Below are 18,401 nucleotides of genomic sequence, written 5' to 3' on the forward strand. Positions count from 1 at the left end.
GTATTTGGAGATAGGGCCTCTATGGAGGTAATTAAGGTTAAATGAGGTCATAGGAATGAGGCCTTAATAGGATAGGTTTAGTATCTTAACAGAAGAGTTCCTCCTCATGCTCTCCCACACACCTCTGAACAAAGAAGAGGTCATGTTACCACAGTGGGATGGCAGCCACCATAAGCCAGGAACAGAGATCTCACCAGAAAGTGACCACGCTGGCACCCTGATCTTGGTCTTTCAGCTTCCAGAACTGTGAGAAATAAGTGTCTGCTGTTTAAGCCGCCCAGTCTATGGAATTTTGTTATGCAAACCAAGTTGACTAATCTAATCCTCGAAGCAGGATTTGTAATATTTATACTAGTCAAAAACTGGAAACCACACAAATGGATAAACAAATTGTGGTATAAATATACATAAAGGAATACTACTGAGCAAGGCAAAGGAAAGAACTATTGATGTACACAACAACATGGATAAATCTCAAAATAATTATGCTGAATGAACCAAACTGGACCAAAAAAACAAGTGGACACTGATTCCATTTATATAAAATTCTAAAAATGCAGATAATCTGTAGTTACAGAAAGCAGATCTGTGGTTTCCTGGGAGGTGAGGTGTGGTGAGGAGTGAGAGGGACAGATTACAAAGGTACAGGAGGAAGCTTTAGGAGGTGATGAATATTTTACTAGCTTGATTGTCATGATGGTTTCATGGGTGCACACATATGTCAAAACTTATCAAATTGTTTACAAGCAGTGCCTGCTCTCAGGGGCAGAAGGCCCAGGAAAGTCTGAAGGGTAGATCCAGAACGAGTCGTTATTGGTCAGCAGGCCTCTGGGAGAAAGTGACATAGACTTTTTTTTTTTTTTAAAGTGAACTCTAAGAATTACATGCTGTAGATGAAATCTAAGCACCTGCTGTGAATCACTGAAAGATACTTTCTCCTGTCCAATGACATTTTCCTCCGACAAGTTCCTAGTTCTTTTCTTCTCTCCCCTCCCCTTTCATCTTTTCCTCCTTGCTTCCATCCCTCCCTCCAATTTGGTGTTCAAATGGACATAGCTAGGGCTAGAAGCCAAAGATGGTGTAGAAAAATGACGGTGAACTAATCACCTAAGAATTTATATTCTTTTCAATAAGTTTAAAAACCTTGCGCATTTTTGTCATGCCTATGACAGGAAATTTATTTGTAACTTTAATAATCAAAAATCTTTATAAATATTTAATGACAGGGGACTTTTGAAGAGAACTTGGGGACCACGTCTCTAACCACTGGAGCTCTAGCATTCTGAAGGGCACTGAGAGATAACTTCTAAGGGCACAGCCACCCTGAGTGTGGGTGGCAAAAGCTTCAGGTGCTCCCCACCCCAGCCCAGGATACTGGATGGAGCTGGAGGCTGTGGGAGGCTGTCAAGTGTGTGGTTAAAAGTTTAGGTACAGAGGTCTACTGCATGTATCAAGTCCTGGCTCCACAACATACTACAATTGAGAGAAACTCTTTGTGCCTCAGTTTCTTCAACTGCAAAATGGGTGTGGTAATAGCACCTTACATGATTGTTCAGAAGGTTAAGTGAAAAATGTATTTACAATGTTCCAGCACATGGCACGCCTAAAATGTTCTTCTATCATGACTCTGTGGCATCTTCTCTTTCAACCAGGAGAGGTAAGAGAGGAGGAACTGCTTGCTGGATTTTGGCAAAATTTAACCCTAAGGGAAGAACAAGAAAAGGAGAAACTCCAGCGTTCGTTAGAGTCAAGTGGACTATAGGGCTTGGAATGTCCCTCTGAAGGGTGAGCTGGGCCACATCAAACTGAACACAGACACGCCAACAGCAGGGCGCTTAGGGACTTAAATGCAGTTTATTGTATGCCAGTTATAGCTCAATAACCCTGTTAAGAAAAAAACCCCAACAACCCATGGAATCTTCTGATTATCTCTAGGGAACTCCAATTTTGTGTTAAATGAGTTTATTTTTCTCTTCTCCAGTCCCTGATAAAGAAATGGAAAAGAAAATGCTTCACTCAGAAAAGCCTGGTGTATGTACGGGCTTCATAGCTTTGTACTTTACCTCGTGAGGAGCCTGGAATAGAATCCCTGCCCCACCCCAAACCCTCAGCCTTTCCATTACCGTTGGAGGCGAAACGAAAACAAAAAACCAAAATCAAAGGACATAAAACAGGTGGCAGCAAAACGCAAAAATGGGAAACAAATGCTTACACTTGGACCTTATCTTTTGTTTTTGCAAGCTAAGGTGGCTCTGTTGGGTAATGTGATAATGAAAACCTGTTACAAAATCTTTCAGTCACATCGGGTAATTTATGTCAGGAGTGTTACTTTACAGAAAAGGAAAGCCTCTACAAGTAAAGACGCTAAAATCCAGAATCATAGGGTATCAGCTCATGTCAGGCAAAACTTTGACAATACAACCCAAAGTTGAACACAGAATTTGATTAAAAATTCAAAATCTGCCTCCAGTTCACAGAAAGCTTGGAAGGTAAAATACGGTTTGATTCATAGCTTTAGGTAACGTTCATACCAAACATGGAGAGTTTATACCGAACTTTCGGAGTTGTGCTCATTCATGTTCAGATGGGGCTGCGATAGCAAGGAAGAGGCCAACACAAGGTCGTTTGTGGCAAATCACTACGGAAGGAAACTCCCTCCAAATTTGCAAATAGTTCATTTCCATTCTACTGTGCTGCGCATGCTTATTATTATTAACCTACTAAATTTTAAGAAAAGTTTTTGAGCTTTGGCTACCTAGCTTATAAGTGGGAGAACTCACAACTATGTCCGATGCCAACTATGCCTTGCTCTCCCTAATACTCATGTAAAGTAGAGAAGTTTTCTGGGAGGCCTACTGTCAACCCTGTTCCGGGTCCTCCCCTTGGGTCCTCTCTAACGCGACTCGCATTAACTCGCTGCCGGTTCCCAGCTGGAGAGCGCACATTGCACCTGCTCCGGAGGCCAGCCGGGCCTTGCCTCAACCGCAGCTCGGCCTCGGCTGCCTGTGCACGGACACGAGGACCCACCAGGGGTCACTGCAGCCTCAGAGCTATTGTGCCCGCCGGCCCTGGACCCGGCCGGCCGCGCGGAGGGCGTGGGACTGAGAGTGCGGCACGCCAGGGTTCGAGCAGAACTGCGCCCTGCCCTCCCCGAGCCAGCCTTCTGTCTCCCGGGAAACGGGCACGGCGAGGCGGGCCAGGGCTCCCGACGGCCCGGGCGCCGCGCCGGTTCTCGTGCGGACCTGCCCGCACCTCGCCGTTTGACCACCCCCGCCCCACCCTCCGCCCCCAGCTGAGACCCCGCCCAGAAGAGGCGCTCCCTTTCAGGGCACCGGGCCCTCGCTTAGCTCCGGGGCTTTTTGCAGACGCCCGGGCTCAGGCCAGCTGCACCTGGGCTGCTCCCGCCCGGGGCGCCACCAAGAGAACTTTCCCTGGAGCCCGGCGCGCCCAGGGCACAACCCCGCCCCCCCCGCCGCGGCGCCTGCCTGCAAGTCCTACGACTCCCTGCTTCTCTGAATCTCCTGGAAAAGCAGCACTCGCCGCCGCTGCAGGGCATTCTCGGAGGGAGAGCTTGAACTTGGCCACACACAGCGCCCGGTGATGAGCTCGGGGGTCCCCAGACGGGAGCCGCGCCCCGCGATGAGCTGACCTCCGCTCGCCAGTCTCGGTAAAGAGCCCGCTGCCCTTTCCGACCCTCCTCGGACTTCTCGGGGTCCGCGGGCTGGGTAGCAGACTGAGTGACGACCCTCGTCACTGCCTCTGCGGTGGGGCTGCGACGTCGTGGGCACCCCTGACACAAAGGAACAGCCGAGCGCTCCCGATTCGGACCCGACTGGGGGGGGCTGCGGGGTGGGGTCGGAGCTGGAGTGCGCGCCCGCTAGGGACTCCCGGGGCGTCGCGGCCGCGCTCCGGTGGGCGCGGGTGGAGGGGGCTGCGGAGCTCTCGGGGCTTACAAGGGCGGGGAGGGCCTCGAGCTCTCGTCCCTCCCTTTTCTTGTCCCTTGCCCCCTTTGCCAGGCGACTTTTGTCGTCCCCAGGACTGCGGAAGGGGCCGCGGCGCCCCCGCCTTCGGAGGAGCCGGAGCCGCAGGATGCGCGGGGACGCGCCGCCGCCCTCCGCGCCCAGTTCCGCCGGCGCTTCCCCGGCCGCTCCCGGGCGCTGACTCTCCCGGCTTCTCCGCCCTCCTTAGCTCCCGCCCGCGCGGCCCTGGCCCCGCCGGGAACTGCTCCTCACGCCCTAGCCGCGGCGCGGACAATGAATTAATGCCTCTCGCTTGAGGGGAGGGGACGGCTCAGTGCCTGGGTCGCCGTTTTCTCGCCTGGCTGGAGACGCCACAGCCGACATGGGCTGTTTCTGCGCTGTTCCGGAAGAATTTTACTGCGAAGTTTTGCTCCTGGATGAATCCAAGTTAACCCTTACCTCCCAGCAGCAGGGCATCAAGGTAGGCGCGGGCGCGGGCCGGGGCGCGTTCCGGGGTCGGCAGCCGGGCGGGCTCGAGGGTCTGCGGCTTTGTTTGAGGGCTGTCACGGCGTCGTGGGAAGGAGCGCAGCTGCCTTCTGCGCCCAGGTAGACGGGACGTGTCAGGGTGGGGTAACTTTGAGTCCCTTCCTAAAGGAAAGTAAGTTTGCCACCTCCAACTCTCAGCTGCAATCCACGATCCTGCGATTGAGACCCAAAGCCTTCCCAAAGCAGTTCAGGCCCCGGCAGCTCCTGAAGAGGCGCAGAGTGGTATAGACAGGCTGCCGACAGCGCCGAAGGCACGCGTCCCTCGGCTTTGTTGAAGGCTTTTATCTCGATAGTGTCCTTGGGGAAGGAAAATAGTTCACTCGTTGAAACACCTTTACCGGGTAGTTGTGATTGTGTCGCCTCGGTTTGTGGTTGGGTATTGCTACGTTTGGACGGAAAATAATTTCGCTTTCCACAAGCGAACCGGTTTTATCCCCACATTTAAGTAAACGTCTCTCAAAGCGACTCGGTAATAACTTTGCGTCTGTTTGTAGGTCATTAAAATGCAATTACTACTATTAACTTAGAGAACCCAAACAAAAAGGCTGTGGGAGGTTGTAGAGATCCACTTCCTTAATTTTGATGAGTTCTGTTTATAGTTGACAACCTGACGCACGCGCCTGCGCGCTTGTTTTGCTCTTGCAAAAACCTAACTCCCCAGGGGTGAGTAGAATTGGGAACTTTTTGTTGTTTTGTTTCCCTTTCTCCTTCAGTTTGAAATCACTGAGGCATTTTTAGATAACAGCTAAATCTGATGAAGGGAAACCGCTTCCCTTTCCCCCCGTTCACCCCCCGTAGAGTTGGCAGTCTGAGAAATCGAGTTCAAGCTGCCAAGTGTCCTGTCCTAGTCTTGACATCTCAGCAGTTAACCCTAATGGCGTAGGCCCTGGGCATTTCCTTGTGTGAATCAGTTTTTACATAGCTTTATGCATACTAGACTATTCCTGGTCAGAAGCTTCAGCTGTGATATTACCATTCTAGGTGTACAGAATTCTAATTTCACAGGTGTCACTCTTTTGCAGGAGAAAGGGGCAAAAATGAGCAATTAAAGCCACAAGATAAAGTTAACCCTTTCCTTTAGGAAATTGTTTTGCGTATTTTTTCCTCAGTAATTATAACAAGCACAAGTCAGTCAGGTTCTCGTTTGGTGTTTCCTTTCAAGACCAATAAAAGACTTTTTTGGGGGAGAGTGTTCAGTTTATATTTTCAACTTTTTTCTTCCAAAACACTCCCCTCCCCCCCAAATGAAATCAGGAAAAGAACTTACTTTGCAACGTGATATAACATTCTTTGGTGTACTGTGCAAATAAGCAGAAATCACAAAGACATCATAAATTTTTGATAATACATAGATTTTCTGACTTAAAAACAGTTAAAAAAGATAACTGACGATCTGATACTAAAACAACAAAGAAATCTTTCTGATGTGCAAAGTCTAAAGTCATCTGGAGTGTGAGCTTCCTATTTAGTCATGAAAGCCTTACGCTGTCAGCTGTGGAGCATGTACATTATTCTGTCAAGAGAGCAGCCAAGACTTGGGATCAAATGGAATAATTTTGTCAAAGAAACATGAATCAGAAATTCTGATCCATAATTACTTTTTATAACCTGATGGTGCTTATCTTGTTTTGCAAATAGATTGAAAATTGGTGAGTGATTCAAAGGCAAAAGCAACTTGATAATGCTGTTATTTTGGATATATGCCATTCAACTAAACAATAATTTAAGCAGGCTTTTGTTGGAAACAATCATTTTGCAACGCTGTTCGCCCCTTTCGGTGTCACAAAAGCATGCCGCAATTATTTTGATGGCCATATGTGTAACATAGATGTTGTTTGCTCAAGTTAACCTCATTATCTGTAACCACTGTGCTACTGTAAAATGCCTGTTAAGCACCTATTACTTGTGGTAGGTACTAAATTAAACAAATGTATATTTATAAATGGAATAGTGTATGAACGGCATCTCACATGTAGATAGTATTCAAACACAATGAAAATGTGTATATTATCGTTCTCTACATACTTGGCATTTTCTTTAACTCCTGCTTTAGTTTATAAATGAAATAGTAAACAATTACTTCAAAGTTAAGAGCCAATAACTACTATTATGGTGTCCCCCCCCCCATAGTACACTTGATAATTTTGATTATCACTAGTTAAAATCAAAGTTAAGCATGCGACATCAATTAGCCCATTTTTTCCCCTGAAATTAAAATAGAAAAGTCTTTTTATCTTTTAAAAGTATTTCCTAACACTTATTTTGAGATGATCCTTTTTTGAATTCTATCTCAAATGAAATGAAGACAGCTAATTTTGTGTTGAAATTACTCACATATCTCATCCCATAATGGAAGAAATTTTACCGATTCCTAAATAGTTGAGAATTTGCTTGTGTTACTGTTATAATAATGCATTGTGAGTTAAAACAGATTAGTGGTAAATTTAAGTAGAAGCAATATGAGAGAATCTTGGTAAAACGTTTTTTCCTGTGTGCCATTTTAAAACACTCCTTGGATTTATTTAAGCGCCAGATTACGCACTGACAAGTTAGTTATGAAGTGATTTTCTGCAACTTAGATCAAAGTTTTTCCATGGACTTCAGAAAAAAAATTGGCTTCCCATGAAAAGCCTTTCAGCCTGAACACAATAATTACACTTCTTATATTTAAGAAGAGTAGCGTTTAAGTGGAAAATAATTTTCTGTTTAAAAAATAATTAGAAAAAATAAAAAAGGATGTCTTTGCATTCATACTAACGTTAGGTAGAAACATGCTTTCTTAACTTGCTTTAGACCTGACCTCATCTTGACAAGCAGAAAGTCTTTTGCACGCAGTTCATAGTTCAGGCCCTAGCCAAGATGTAAAAACGTAAGTTTATATCAGCTGAACGCTGTTGGTTGTGTGTTGAGCCCCACAATAGCTGTTGGGCTGTTTGTTCTTTGCTGCTATCTCTATTGTTTATTTAAGTAGGAATTTCTGCTGTGGTTGGTCTCTCGGTTTTTTGAGCAATGTTTGCTCAGGGAAACTTTTGTTATGTCCTTTGTAGTGTTCTGTGCCTGGGGAGGTGGAGATCTTTCTTTTTGTTCTCTTAGAAAGCAAACCTTGAGTGTGGCTAGGACTACTTTTATGGATTGTCATTTGATTAGCAAAAGATTTTCAGGGGGAAAAAAATCACAAGATTTGAATACAAATTTAGTCCTCAAAATTCCTGCTGCAAATATGAACTAGATTAGTATTTTCATTGTAGCAAGATTTTAGTCCTCTGAGTAGTAATGTAATAAACACTGAGGTGTTCATTTTCCCCTTGATGTATTTGGCTAAATTAATGAAACCAATATGACAGCAAGATGGAAATTCCATTAACATTTTTAACAGCTTTATTGAGATGTACTGTACAATTCACACAAAGTGTACAGTTCACCCATTAACTTTTAAATGAAGTTACTTCCTAATCATCTTGAGGTTCCTGAAGGAATATTCTGTGTCAGTTTTGATGCTTTGATCAGAAGCTTCCTAATAAACTAGACAGACAATTAGCAGGTGGGAACTTAAATTATATGCATCTCACCTAGAATTTTCATTCCATTTGGACTGGTAAAGAAAACGTCTGAGAAGATAGGGAAAAAAGTGAAACGCAATAGCTTTTCACAAATCATATTAATGTATATGTGAATACCTGTATCTTTTTGATATCAAAGGTAGAGTCACGGACCTTATAAAAATAGGTTGAAGCAAGTAATCATACACCAACGTTTCTGTTAATGTCAGAGTGGCTGCAGGTCTTGATTGATTAGTAAATTAGATGTGACCGGGATAGAAATACTCCTCCACCCTGTATCTAAGTTTCTGAAATTCAAATACGATATCCACGTTGTGGCCATGTAGATGACCTAGTATATAAATGCGCCCTCAAATTTTTTTGTTTTTAAAAAATGGTTCAAAGTATTTTTTCAGCTTGAGGTATAATTGACAAATAAAATTGTAACATAATTAAAGTATACAACATGATGATTTGATACACACTGTGAAAGGATTCACCCCATCCCACCATCAAGTTAGTTAACACATCTATCACCTCACGGATTTATCTTTATGTTGTGTTGAGAACACTTAAGTTCTAATCTCTTAGCAAATTTCAGTTATATAATACAGCACTATCAACTGTAGTCACCGTGTTATACATAGATCCTCAGACCTGAAATGCCCCCTCAATTTTACAAGAAGTTTTTTTTCTTGAATAGAAGTATTAAAGATACCTTTCATCATCCATGGTTTGGAAGTAATTTAAGGGGGAAAGCATTGTTTGTTACCTCCAGCAGCTTGCTAATAGCTGCCCTTCTCCAGGTATTTATAATTTTCTTAGTTGCTGGTGGACCACACTTTTTACAGCCCCGTTAATATAATTGTTCTTGAATTCTACAATGTTAAGCTCGAACAAACTTTAAACCAAACTTAACTACTGCAGAACTTTTGTTGCTTTTGAGCATGGGTGGTATCTTAGTCTGTTCAGGTTGCTATAACAAAATAACCACAGACTGGGCAACTTATAAACAAGAGAAATTTCTCATAGAGGCTGGAAGTCTAAGATCAGGGTGCCAGCATGGACAAGTGAGGCCCTCTTCTGGGTCGAACACTTTCTTCTTGTATCCTCACATGGCAGAAGGGGCTGGGAGCTCTATTGGCCCTCTTTAATAGGAAGACTAATAATCACCTCCAAAAGCCCCACCTCCTAATACTGTCAGTTTGGGAGTTAAGTTTCCCGCATGTGAATTTTGGGAGGACATAAACATTCTGATCGATGATAAAGTTAAATCTAAATTACTGGGACAAAAATCAGCTCAACTTTGGATTAGCCACATGGACAGTGGTTTGTTATTTTTATTAAGACGCTTACACACAAGAGGGGAAACCATCTTTTCTTCAATAGTTTTTGTCAGGTTGTATCTCAGAGAGGGCCAGACAGTTCTTTGTTGTGGAAGGCTGTCCTGTCCATTGTAGGATACTTAGCAGCCTTCCTAGCCTCTACCCAGAGACGCCAGTAGCACCTCTTGCCCAGTTGTGACAACCAAAAAATATCCCCAGATGTTGCCAAATGTCCCCCGATGGGCAAAATCACGGTGAGAACCACTGCCATAGAGGATCGCAGCTTCCTTTATTCTTATGTAATTGATGCTCAGCCTTCCGCACTGGATGCAGGCTAACTTTTGGATGCCTGCCTTTTTCTCTTTTGGAGGGGTGAGTCATGTAACCTTACATGTCAGTGAAGATAATATGATATCTGTGTGTTTAACTTAATATCGTTATACTAGGAGCAATATTATGAAGTGATTAAAAGCATGGGCTCTTGGGCCAGCCCTGTGGTCGAGTCATTCAGTTCCCGTGCTCGGCTTTGGCGGCCCAAGGTTTATCTGGTTCGGATTCTGGGCGTGGACAGGGCACTGCTTGTCAGGCCGCGCTGAGGCAGCATCCCACATGCCACAACTAGAAGGACCCACAACTAAAATATACAACTATGTACTGGGAGGATTTGGGGAAAAAAAGCAGGAAAAAAAAAAAGATTGGCAACAGTTGTTAGCTCAGGTGCCGACCTTAAAAAAAAAAAAAAAAAAAAAAGCATGGGCTCTGGCGTCAGACCACCTGGGTTTAAATTTTGGCTCCCCTGATTACTTACTAGCTGTGGGGTCTTCAGAAAGATACTTATCTTCTCTGAGTCTCAACTTCCCCATCTGTAAAATGGGGACAAAATAGTACCTACTTCATACGTCCACAGTGCCTTGCATGTGGTAAGCACCCAGAAAATATTAACTTTATTCTTTCTCCTCCTTTCCTCATTCTCTCCTCCTACTTTTAGTGCCTCATTCCTGTCTACAGATAGCACCCTAGCTGATCTAGGCCTGCCTACCCAAATGACTTGCTCTGTGGTCATGCAGATCTGCTCAGTCTCCCAAACATACCAGACTCTTTTATCCCTTTATGCATGGGGTTCCCGCAGAATGGTGTGTACCCTTTTGCCTTTCCTTAAGCACACACTCATCTGAACCATCCTTTAAGACTTGAATCAAGTGTCCTATCTGCTGGGAAGCCTTCAACTTAGCCTGCCCAGGCAGAGTTAAGCGATCGTCAGGGCCTTCCACACGTCCTTGTAACAGCACCTGTCTCATTACCAGCATTATTTCTAGATACCTGTGTCTCCTCCAGCAGGCTGTAAGCCCCTGCCTTGATCCTCAGCGGCTAGAGCTGTACACCTCGTGTAATAGATGCTTATTAACTGTAATTTGAATAGAGGAATGAGTGGAGGGTTACGGTTGGAATAGGCCATATTGAAAATCTTCTGGATAATGAGGTTCCTGTGCCATTTCGTTTTTACTAGAAAAGATCCTAGAATAAAATGAATCTCACTGTGAAAAGTATGTTGCCAAGATACTCTAATTTTTATATTGACGGTGGGTAGAAAAAGAGATGGTGCAGTGGACTGAATGCATGCAGCACACTCAAGAGCTGGCTAGCAGCTTTTCAGAAAACAGGAGTCCCCTCATTTTTGTATTATAGAGGTAACTAAGTCTTTCTCTCTCTTTTTAAAAAATATAACTTTCCTTTTACAATTTGAGAATCTTTTGGAAGAAGGGCATATTTCAAGAATGTATAATAGATCGTCATATTCTAGTTACTTTTCTTCCTTGTCTCCTATTGTGTAAACCACCTATTATGTAAAGTGTCAGTTGGCTTCACAGTATGGCTTCACACAATCAGGGACCATCGGTGTAATTTTTAATCTTGCTCTATCAGCCATTTAAGTCTTGAAGCTGCACAAACCTCACCTGACACTGCTCTAAGGCTTAAATGGAAAAGATAGTGTCAATAAGTTAAATATTGGGTTTTTATGGTAAATTATAAGTTTTTCATTCTGATGCACAGTGTATTTTTCTGCAGGCCTGTTATAAACATGAAAAGTCAGATCAGATTTGCTGTGCCCTTCCAGCCTCTCTGAGATTGACTGCTTTGGCGGTTCTTTGTTTCTGATATTTAGCTACAAGTAAAGCTTGTATATAACACTCTTGGTCAGCCTACTTTGGCTTGTAATGAGTAAGTGCCATTTGCTTCTGGATCACAGGATTTGTTTCTGATTCTCCTATGCTAAGATTAACCAGGCATCTGTTATCGCTTGTTGCGGGTATAGGCTAGGTGTGTTAAGGTCAGGAACCAGTCAGTTTAGTTTGTGACTCAAAAAGCCTTTAACTACAATATGGAGAGTCTGTACCATTCTCAAAAATGTGGATTGCATTCCTCTGCCCTCTGAGCCATGTATGTATTTCCTGTTTTTTTTTTTTTGTTTTGTTTTTTTCAGTGAAACAGCCATTCTTCCTAATGCTGTCTATTGTTAATCCATTTCTCTGAAACTAAACACTCTTGTTAAGAGGTTCCCCAAGGGCTGAGCTGGCTCCTCCAGAGCCTCTCCTGAAGATGTGAAAGGACCTGGCAGTGGCTTCCAAAGGTGTGAGAAATTTGTTTCCAAGGATATTGACTTGCCAAGAGGTTAGCAGGAGGAAGATGGGGGCAGGCAAGGAAGACCGAAGACCAAGAGTTGCTGAGCACTTGCCCCCATGGACAACGACTGAAAGGTCAGATGGCAGGACCAAGGCCAAGGAGGGAACCCAATGCAGCAACAGAGAGTTTAGAAATGACCCTTTCGGGCCTGCCCAGTGACCCAGCGATTAAGTTTGCAAGTTCTGCTTCGGTGGCCCAGGATTCGCCGGTTTGGATCCCGGGTGTGGACATGGCACCACTCATGAAGCCATGCTGTGGTAGGCGTCCCACATATAAAGTAGAGGAAGATGGGCACAGATGTTAGCTCAGGGCCAGTCTTCCTAAAAAAAAAAAAAAAAGAAACGACCCTTTCTGGGCACATGAGAAAGCACAGTTAGTAATACCAAGAGTTCCCAACTTTGTGGGGATGGTGTTCCCGAAGTTGGTTGGAAAGTACCTTGCTTAGAATACAACTTTTCATACAAACAGTGACATTAGTGAGAGCCAGGTCCCTCAGCTAGCCCAGAGACAGGTTTGAGTTTTTAAACCACTCAGGTCCCACCTCGCCCTTCATTTAGAGCTGTGTTTGAGAGTCAGTCTTGGAGCCGCAGCTGCGTTAATTGTTACGTCTCAAAATTGTTTTTTTTTTCTCTACCATCCTCACTGCTTTCAACTTAGTCCAGGCCCTCACACCTTGCACCCAAACCAGCCTTCTAACTGGGGTGCTGTCACCTTCAGTTTCCCTCTTCTCCCCGTCCCTGCCCTGTGTTCAAACCTGGTCTGCCTTGAGACTGGCCCACTGACTTGTCTTTGAACTAGTTTCCGTTTCCTCATCTGTAAGCTGAGGGGCGTGATTCCTGTCTCATAGGAGGATAGTAAGAGTTTGATAAAAGAATTTTAGGCACATAGGATCTGTTATTTGCTATAAATTTCTTTCTGAATTCCACTTTTGGATAGCTAACCCCCTACTCCTGCCCAAAGTGATGCTGGTTCTCTGAGGGGCGTGCTGGGTGTTAGAAGTAGGGGAGCAGTGGTGGTTGGAAATTCATGTGTACCAGTGACTTGTCGGATCTCTGTGTCTGCTCATATTGCTTCAGCTAACAGTGGAATGCTGACACTCCAGATCTGTACACTAGTCCAGACTTCCTTCCTCTTATCTGATTTCTATTTCTGATTGCCTACTGGATATCACACTAGATGCCTAAGCCTGCCATCCCTACCCCTCTGCTCCCTCCAGGCCTTCTCTTCCTGTGCTGCTTAGTTTGGCCAATGAGGCCAGACTCCATCTTTATCCTTTCAAATGCTTTGATTCCTGCTGACAGAGGTCCCACTGCAAACTGCTTTAACATGAGGAAGTTTATGTGCTCGCCCATCAGGGAATCCAGGAGCCAGGAGAGGAGTTTGGGGTAGGTTGATGACATCAAGGCCCTAAGTTCTCTGTCTCTTCTGTGCTCTGCCGTCTTGGGAGTTAGGGTCATCTGTAGGTGGAAGCAGATGGCTAAATGGTCTTGGAGATGATATTCTTACATGGCAATGTGCGAGATAGGAATATCTCTTCTCTTTTGTAGGAGAGAAGACACTTTCTCTAGAAGTCCCCCAGCCGACTTTCCCTTCTGTCTGTTAGCAGAGTGAGTCTTCTGACCTTTCTTGAACCATAATGGCAATGGGATCACCTTTAGGGCAACAGATCCTCGCTGGGACTGGGTAGGGGTTGAGTAAGTTTCCCTGAGGCAATGGCTGAGGCATGGCGGAGGGGTTCAGTCAGGAAGGAAGGAGGGAGCTGTGGGTGCGGTTGGCCACCAACAGTGTCCACCTACCCCTCAGCTCAGGATTCTGGCACATGTGCTCCCCTTAAATTTCCACATCCTTCCAGGTCTTGGAATTCCTGCCTCCTAAATGTCTTCTAGATTTGTTTCTTCTCTCCTCTCCTTGCTACTGCCCTAATTTAGACCGTTCTCAGTTCTCAACTGGACAGTTGCAGTAGCCTTTTAACCGCTGGCCCTGCCTCCAGTGTTAACCCCCTGTGACGGCATCTAGAGTGTCTTCTTACCCTCTGTTTAGAGTACTTCAGTGGCTCCTCAACCTCTGCAGCTTAGTTGTAAATTCCTTAGCATGGTGGTGCCACTCAGCAGACCCCACCTCTTCCTGTCCTTTCTCCCACCACTTCCTTGTACCTGTTAATGTATTCTAGCCAGACTGAGCTGCTTTGTAGTCTAAATTGTCCACATTCCCTCTCACCTGTGTCTTTTTCTCTGCCTGGAAAGCCCCACCCCACCTCCTCTTGTCTGAGTGAAGTATCAGCCCTCATCCAGCAGGGTTCTGCTTAGGTATCACCTTGTTTGAAGACTTCTTGGTAGAGTTCTGGAAATGCCTTCTTCTGACCCTAATCAAACCTGCAGTTCATTGCAGTAGTTTCTATTCTTTCCTGCCTTATCACCCTGGGAGGAATTTAGTAAGGTGAAGAAGGCACGGTCTTGGTCATAGAAAAATCTGGCTTTAACTCTCTCTCCCATTTATTCATGCTGTAAACTTGGCCACATCACTTACCCTCTGAGTCTGCTTCCTCGTCTGTAAAGTTAGGGTGAGGCTCTCCACCTTATCCTGAGGTACCATACATGAAACCCTTAGCTCCATCCACCCTAATGGGTGTGGTAGCTGTTGTTAGTAGACATGGAAAGCCTTCCAGGAGGGAACTAGGTCTTTTTTAAGGGATCTCCAATTGAGCCCGGTTCCTAAGGAGTAGTAGGTGTCAATGAATGAATGTTGACTGGATGAATGAATCTGAGTAAGAAAAGGTACTTCCAGATTGACATAAACTAGTGAATCTGGGAAAGAAAAGACATCTTTCTCCTCTTTACTTTCTAGGTTCCCTGGGTATAAACAGTGCACCTGCTTGACTTCGTAATTTTTATTTAATTTTTAAAAACAGCTTTCTTAACATGTAAGTCACATACCATTCAATTCACTCATTTAAAGTGGTTTTTCATTTATCACAAAGTTGTGCGGCCATCACCATAATCAATTTTAGAACATTTCATCACTGCAGAAAGAAACCTCATACCTCTTAGCAGTCACTTACCATTTCCTTCCAACTCCCCTGGTCCCCACCTCTTGGCCACCACTAATCTTTCTGTGTCTGTAGATTTGCATATTCTGGAAATTTCATATAAATAGATTTGTATGATATGTGGTCTTTTGTGACTGGCTTTCTTCACTTTGCATAGTGTTTTCAAGGTTCAATCACTATGTATCAGTATTTCGTGCCATTTTATTGCTGAATAAAATTGTGTTGTATGCATATACCATATTTATTTATCCATTCATTAGTTAATGGACTTTGGCTATTATAAGTCATGTCACTATGAAGATTCATGTACAAGTTTATGTGTGGACATATGTTTTAATTTCTCTTGCATATTTACCTAGCAGTAGAATTGCTGGGTTATAGGTTGAGCAGTGTGAGGAAGTGACAAACTGTTTTCCACAGCAGCTGCACCATCTTACGTGTCAACCAGCAATGCATAAAGGTCCCAGTTTCCCCACATTTTCACCAACACTTGTTATAATCTGTCTTTTTGATTATAACTATCTTATTGGATGTGCAGTGGTATCTTAGTATGGTTTTGATTTTCAATTTCCTGAGGAGTAATGATGATGAGCATCTTTTTGTGTGCGTATTGGCCATTTGTATATCTTCTTTGGAAAAATGTCTATCTTTGCCATTTTTTAAAATGGGATTGTCTTTTTATTATTAAGTATAAGAGTTTAAAATATATACATATTTTCTGTATGCAAGTCCCTTATCAGATATTTGATTGGAAATATTTGCTCCCATTCTGTGGGCTGTTTTTTTTTTTTTTTTAACTTTCTTGACAGTGTCTTTTCATGCACAAAAGTTTTTAATTTTGATGGAGCCCAGTTTATCTGTTTTTTCTTTCGTTTCCTGTGTTTTTCGGGTCATATCTGAGAAACTATTGCCTAATCCAAGGTCATGAAGATTTACTCCTATGTTTTTTTCTATGAGTTTTATAGCTTTAGCTCTTAAGTTTAGGTCTATAATCCATTCTTCATTCTTTTGCATGTGGATATCCACTGTCCCAGCTCATTTATTGAAAAGACTATTCTTTTTCCCATTGAATTGTCTTCACACTGTTATTAAAAATCAAGTGACAATAAATGTGAAGATTAATTTCTGGACTCTAAATTCTATTCTATTGATATACATCCTTTCTTTATGTATCTTGTTTTCATTAGTTCTTTGGTAAGGTAAGTGTGTATAACTCAGCAGAGAAAACACTCCTATTAAAAAAAAATGCTTGACATTTAATATTTTGAGAAAAATTTCTTGTAGACTCCCTGGGGCAGTAAAACATTGTATGTTTTATCCACTGTTAAATGCTCAAGAACGTACAAGGTTCCTAGTGGTGTTCAGTAAATATTTGCCATATTTGAAGAAGGACTGATAGGATTGTTTCAGTCCTGCCCTTTCTATTGCTTTTGTAACTTGAAACCTTGGTTGAATATTTAGATTTCCAAAAACTTTTGTGTACCAGCTTTGAGTGTTGCTATTTACATTGTGTAAAGGATTTGCCTTTGTTAGACTTTTTCTGTAAATCACTTGGTGGAGGGCTGGTAAAAGGGTCTTTGCATATGTTTTATGAAAAACTGTTAGTTTTGATAGGTGAAGGTGTAGCACGTTGGAAAAGTTAATACCATTTAAATAGGTATGTGGTTTTCATGTATTACCTTGAAACATACTGAGAAATTGCTAGAGATTTGTCCTGAGCAGCATGACGTGCAGTGTTTTCCTCCCAGGAAAATAAGGTGGATGACTAGAAGACCACTTCTGTACACACGCCCCTTCCCCCACTCCCGGGACTTCCTTTCAACCATGAACTTCAAGATTCCCAGCAGGATTGCAGGTTAAAGCCTAGGAAGCAAGTATGGCTTTATGGAATTGGACTGACATCCCCTGAGGGATGACTGAGGGAAATTGTAGCAAATCTTAGTAGTATTGAAACTGGCATAATATAAGCTTTACAATTTTCTCCAGATTGCACGTTTTAGAACTGAGTAGTATTCAAACCCTTGAAAAATCCCAGTGGATACACAGGCTACAGGCAGCTCCTTCTATGAAGAAAATCTCAAGCCTCTAGAATCTAAATAATGCCATTGCACGACAAAATGTTCCATACAAACTCGTTTCTACTTGTCATTGCTTTTTCCTGCCAGCCACTCATTCTTTTGTCCAATAGTTTACCTGTCTGATTCTCTGCACCAAATCTGTGCATGGTCACATGTCCTCAGTTAATTCAGCTCCATGTTGCTCCCTGAGAATGCAGCAGACACCAGGGGGAGAATGTGGAAGAGATGACGTAAGTTACAGCAGACTGGATTTCCCTTATGATAGAAAGTTAGACGTGGCATGAACATTCAGAATCATCTAGTCCACCCCTCCCATTCTATGGGTGATGGAACAGAGACCCAGTGAGGGGCAGTGACTTGCCAGAGCCCAGCACATGGTCTAGAACCTCTCTCTCTTGGTTTCCCTTCTGGTCATTTTCTCATTGCTCACCCACCCTCAGTTTCTTTGCAGCTTCCAAAGGAGGAGGGGCTGAGAGCTGATTATAGTGGAAGAAGTCAGAATTTACTGAAAACCTGTTAGGTTTACTGCCAATCCCATCTCCTCCCATGCTCCCAACTTCTGCCTGTCCTTCCTCTTAAGTCTTCATAGGCCTATGATCTGGCCTGATGACCTTCTGCAGTCTTGGCATTTGGATTTGTGGAACTCTTTCTGGGTAGATTATATGAAGGAGAGACCCTTATGTCCCAGGGACCCTTTCCCCCTCCTGATTTAGAAAAGAGATTGCTTATGTGGAATTTCTTTTCAGAACAATACTTACTGCATTGCATTTTAATTTTTTGGCTTTTTGGAGAAATGCTTATTTATCCAAAAAGTCTAGAATAATTTATTAAGTACCCTGGTTTTAGAATTCATATTATTCAGAGTTCTTCATTGGTCTTTATTTTATAAAGCCTTTACCCTGAGTTCTTACAGCTCAATTCTGAATCTCTCTCCAGGAAAGAAAATTAAAAACTGATTAGTGACCCTTATTGCCCAAGGGAGGATGTGAGACAGAAAAGCAGAAAGGTAAAATTGCTCTTTCGTTGAAAGGTTTCAGATAGGCCAATCATCAGGAGGCTAATAGATCTTTTCCACTGATAATGATTATTTCCTGCTTCTGCTTTTGTTTAGAAGGGCACTTGGAGGATGTACAAATTTTCCAGAATTCCTCAGAGAGAGTCAACTTCTTTTTCTGTCAGACACTGTTTTTATATCATGTTCTGGGTCAGTTATTTGAAGATAAATA

General features: G+C 43.4%; 1 protein-coding gene across 4 annotated transcripts in view; it reads left to right on the plus strand.

Annotated features, from left to right (window-relative positions):
* The first annotated feature begins 3,275 nt into the window (after window positions 1–3,275).
* EPB41L4A (erythrocyte membrane protein band 4.1 like 4A) overlaps window positions 3,276–18,401 on the plus strand; it is a 249,063-nt gene continuing 233,937 nt past the window's right edge. For 3 of the 4 annotated variants that reach the window (XM_046667060.1, XM_046667062.1, XM_046667063.1), the window contains exons 1-2: window positions 3,276–3,667; window positions 4,037–4,440. In XM_046667060.1, coding sequence (XP_046523016.1) covers window positions 4,342–4,440 — 99 coding nt within the window. In that variant the 5' untranslated portion in view covers window positions 3,276–3,667; window positions 4,037–4,341. The other variant, XM_046667061.1, reaches the window with a different exon arrangement.

This window comes from Equus quagga, chromosome 7 (genome assembly GCF_021613505.1).
Source record: "Equus quagga isolate Etosha38 chromosome 7, UCLA_HA_Equagga_1.0, whole genome shotgun sequence".
NCBI classification, from domain to species: domain Eukaryota; kingdom Metazoa; phylum Chordata; class Mammalia; order Perissodactyla; family Equidae; genus Equus; species Equus quagga.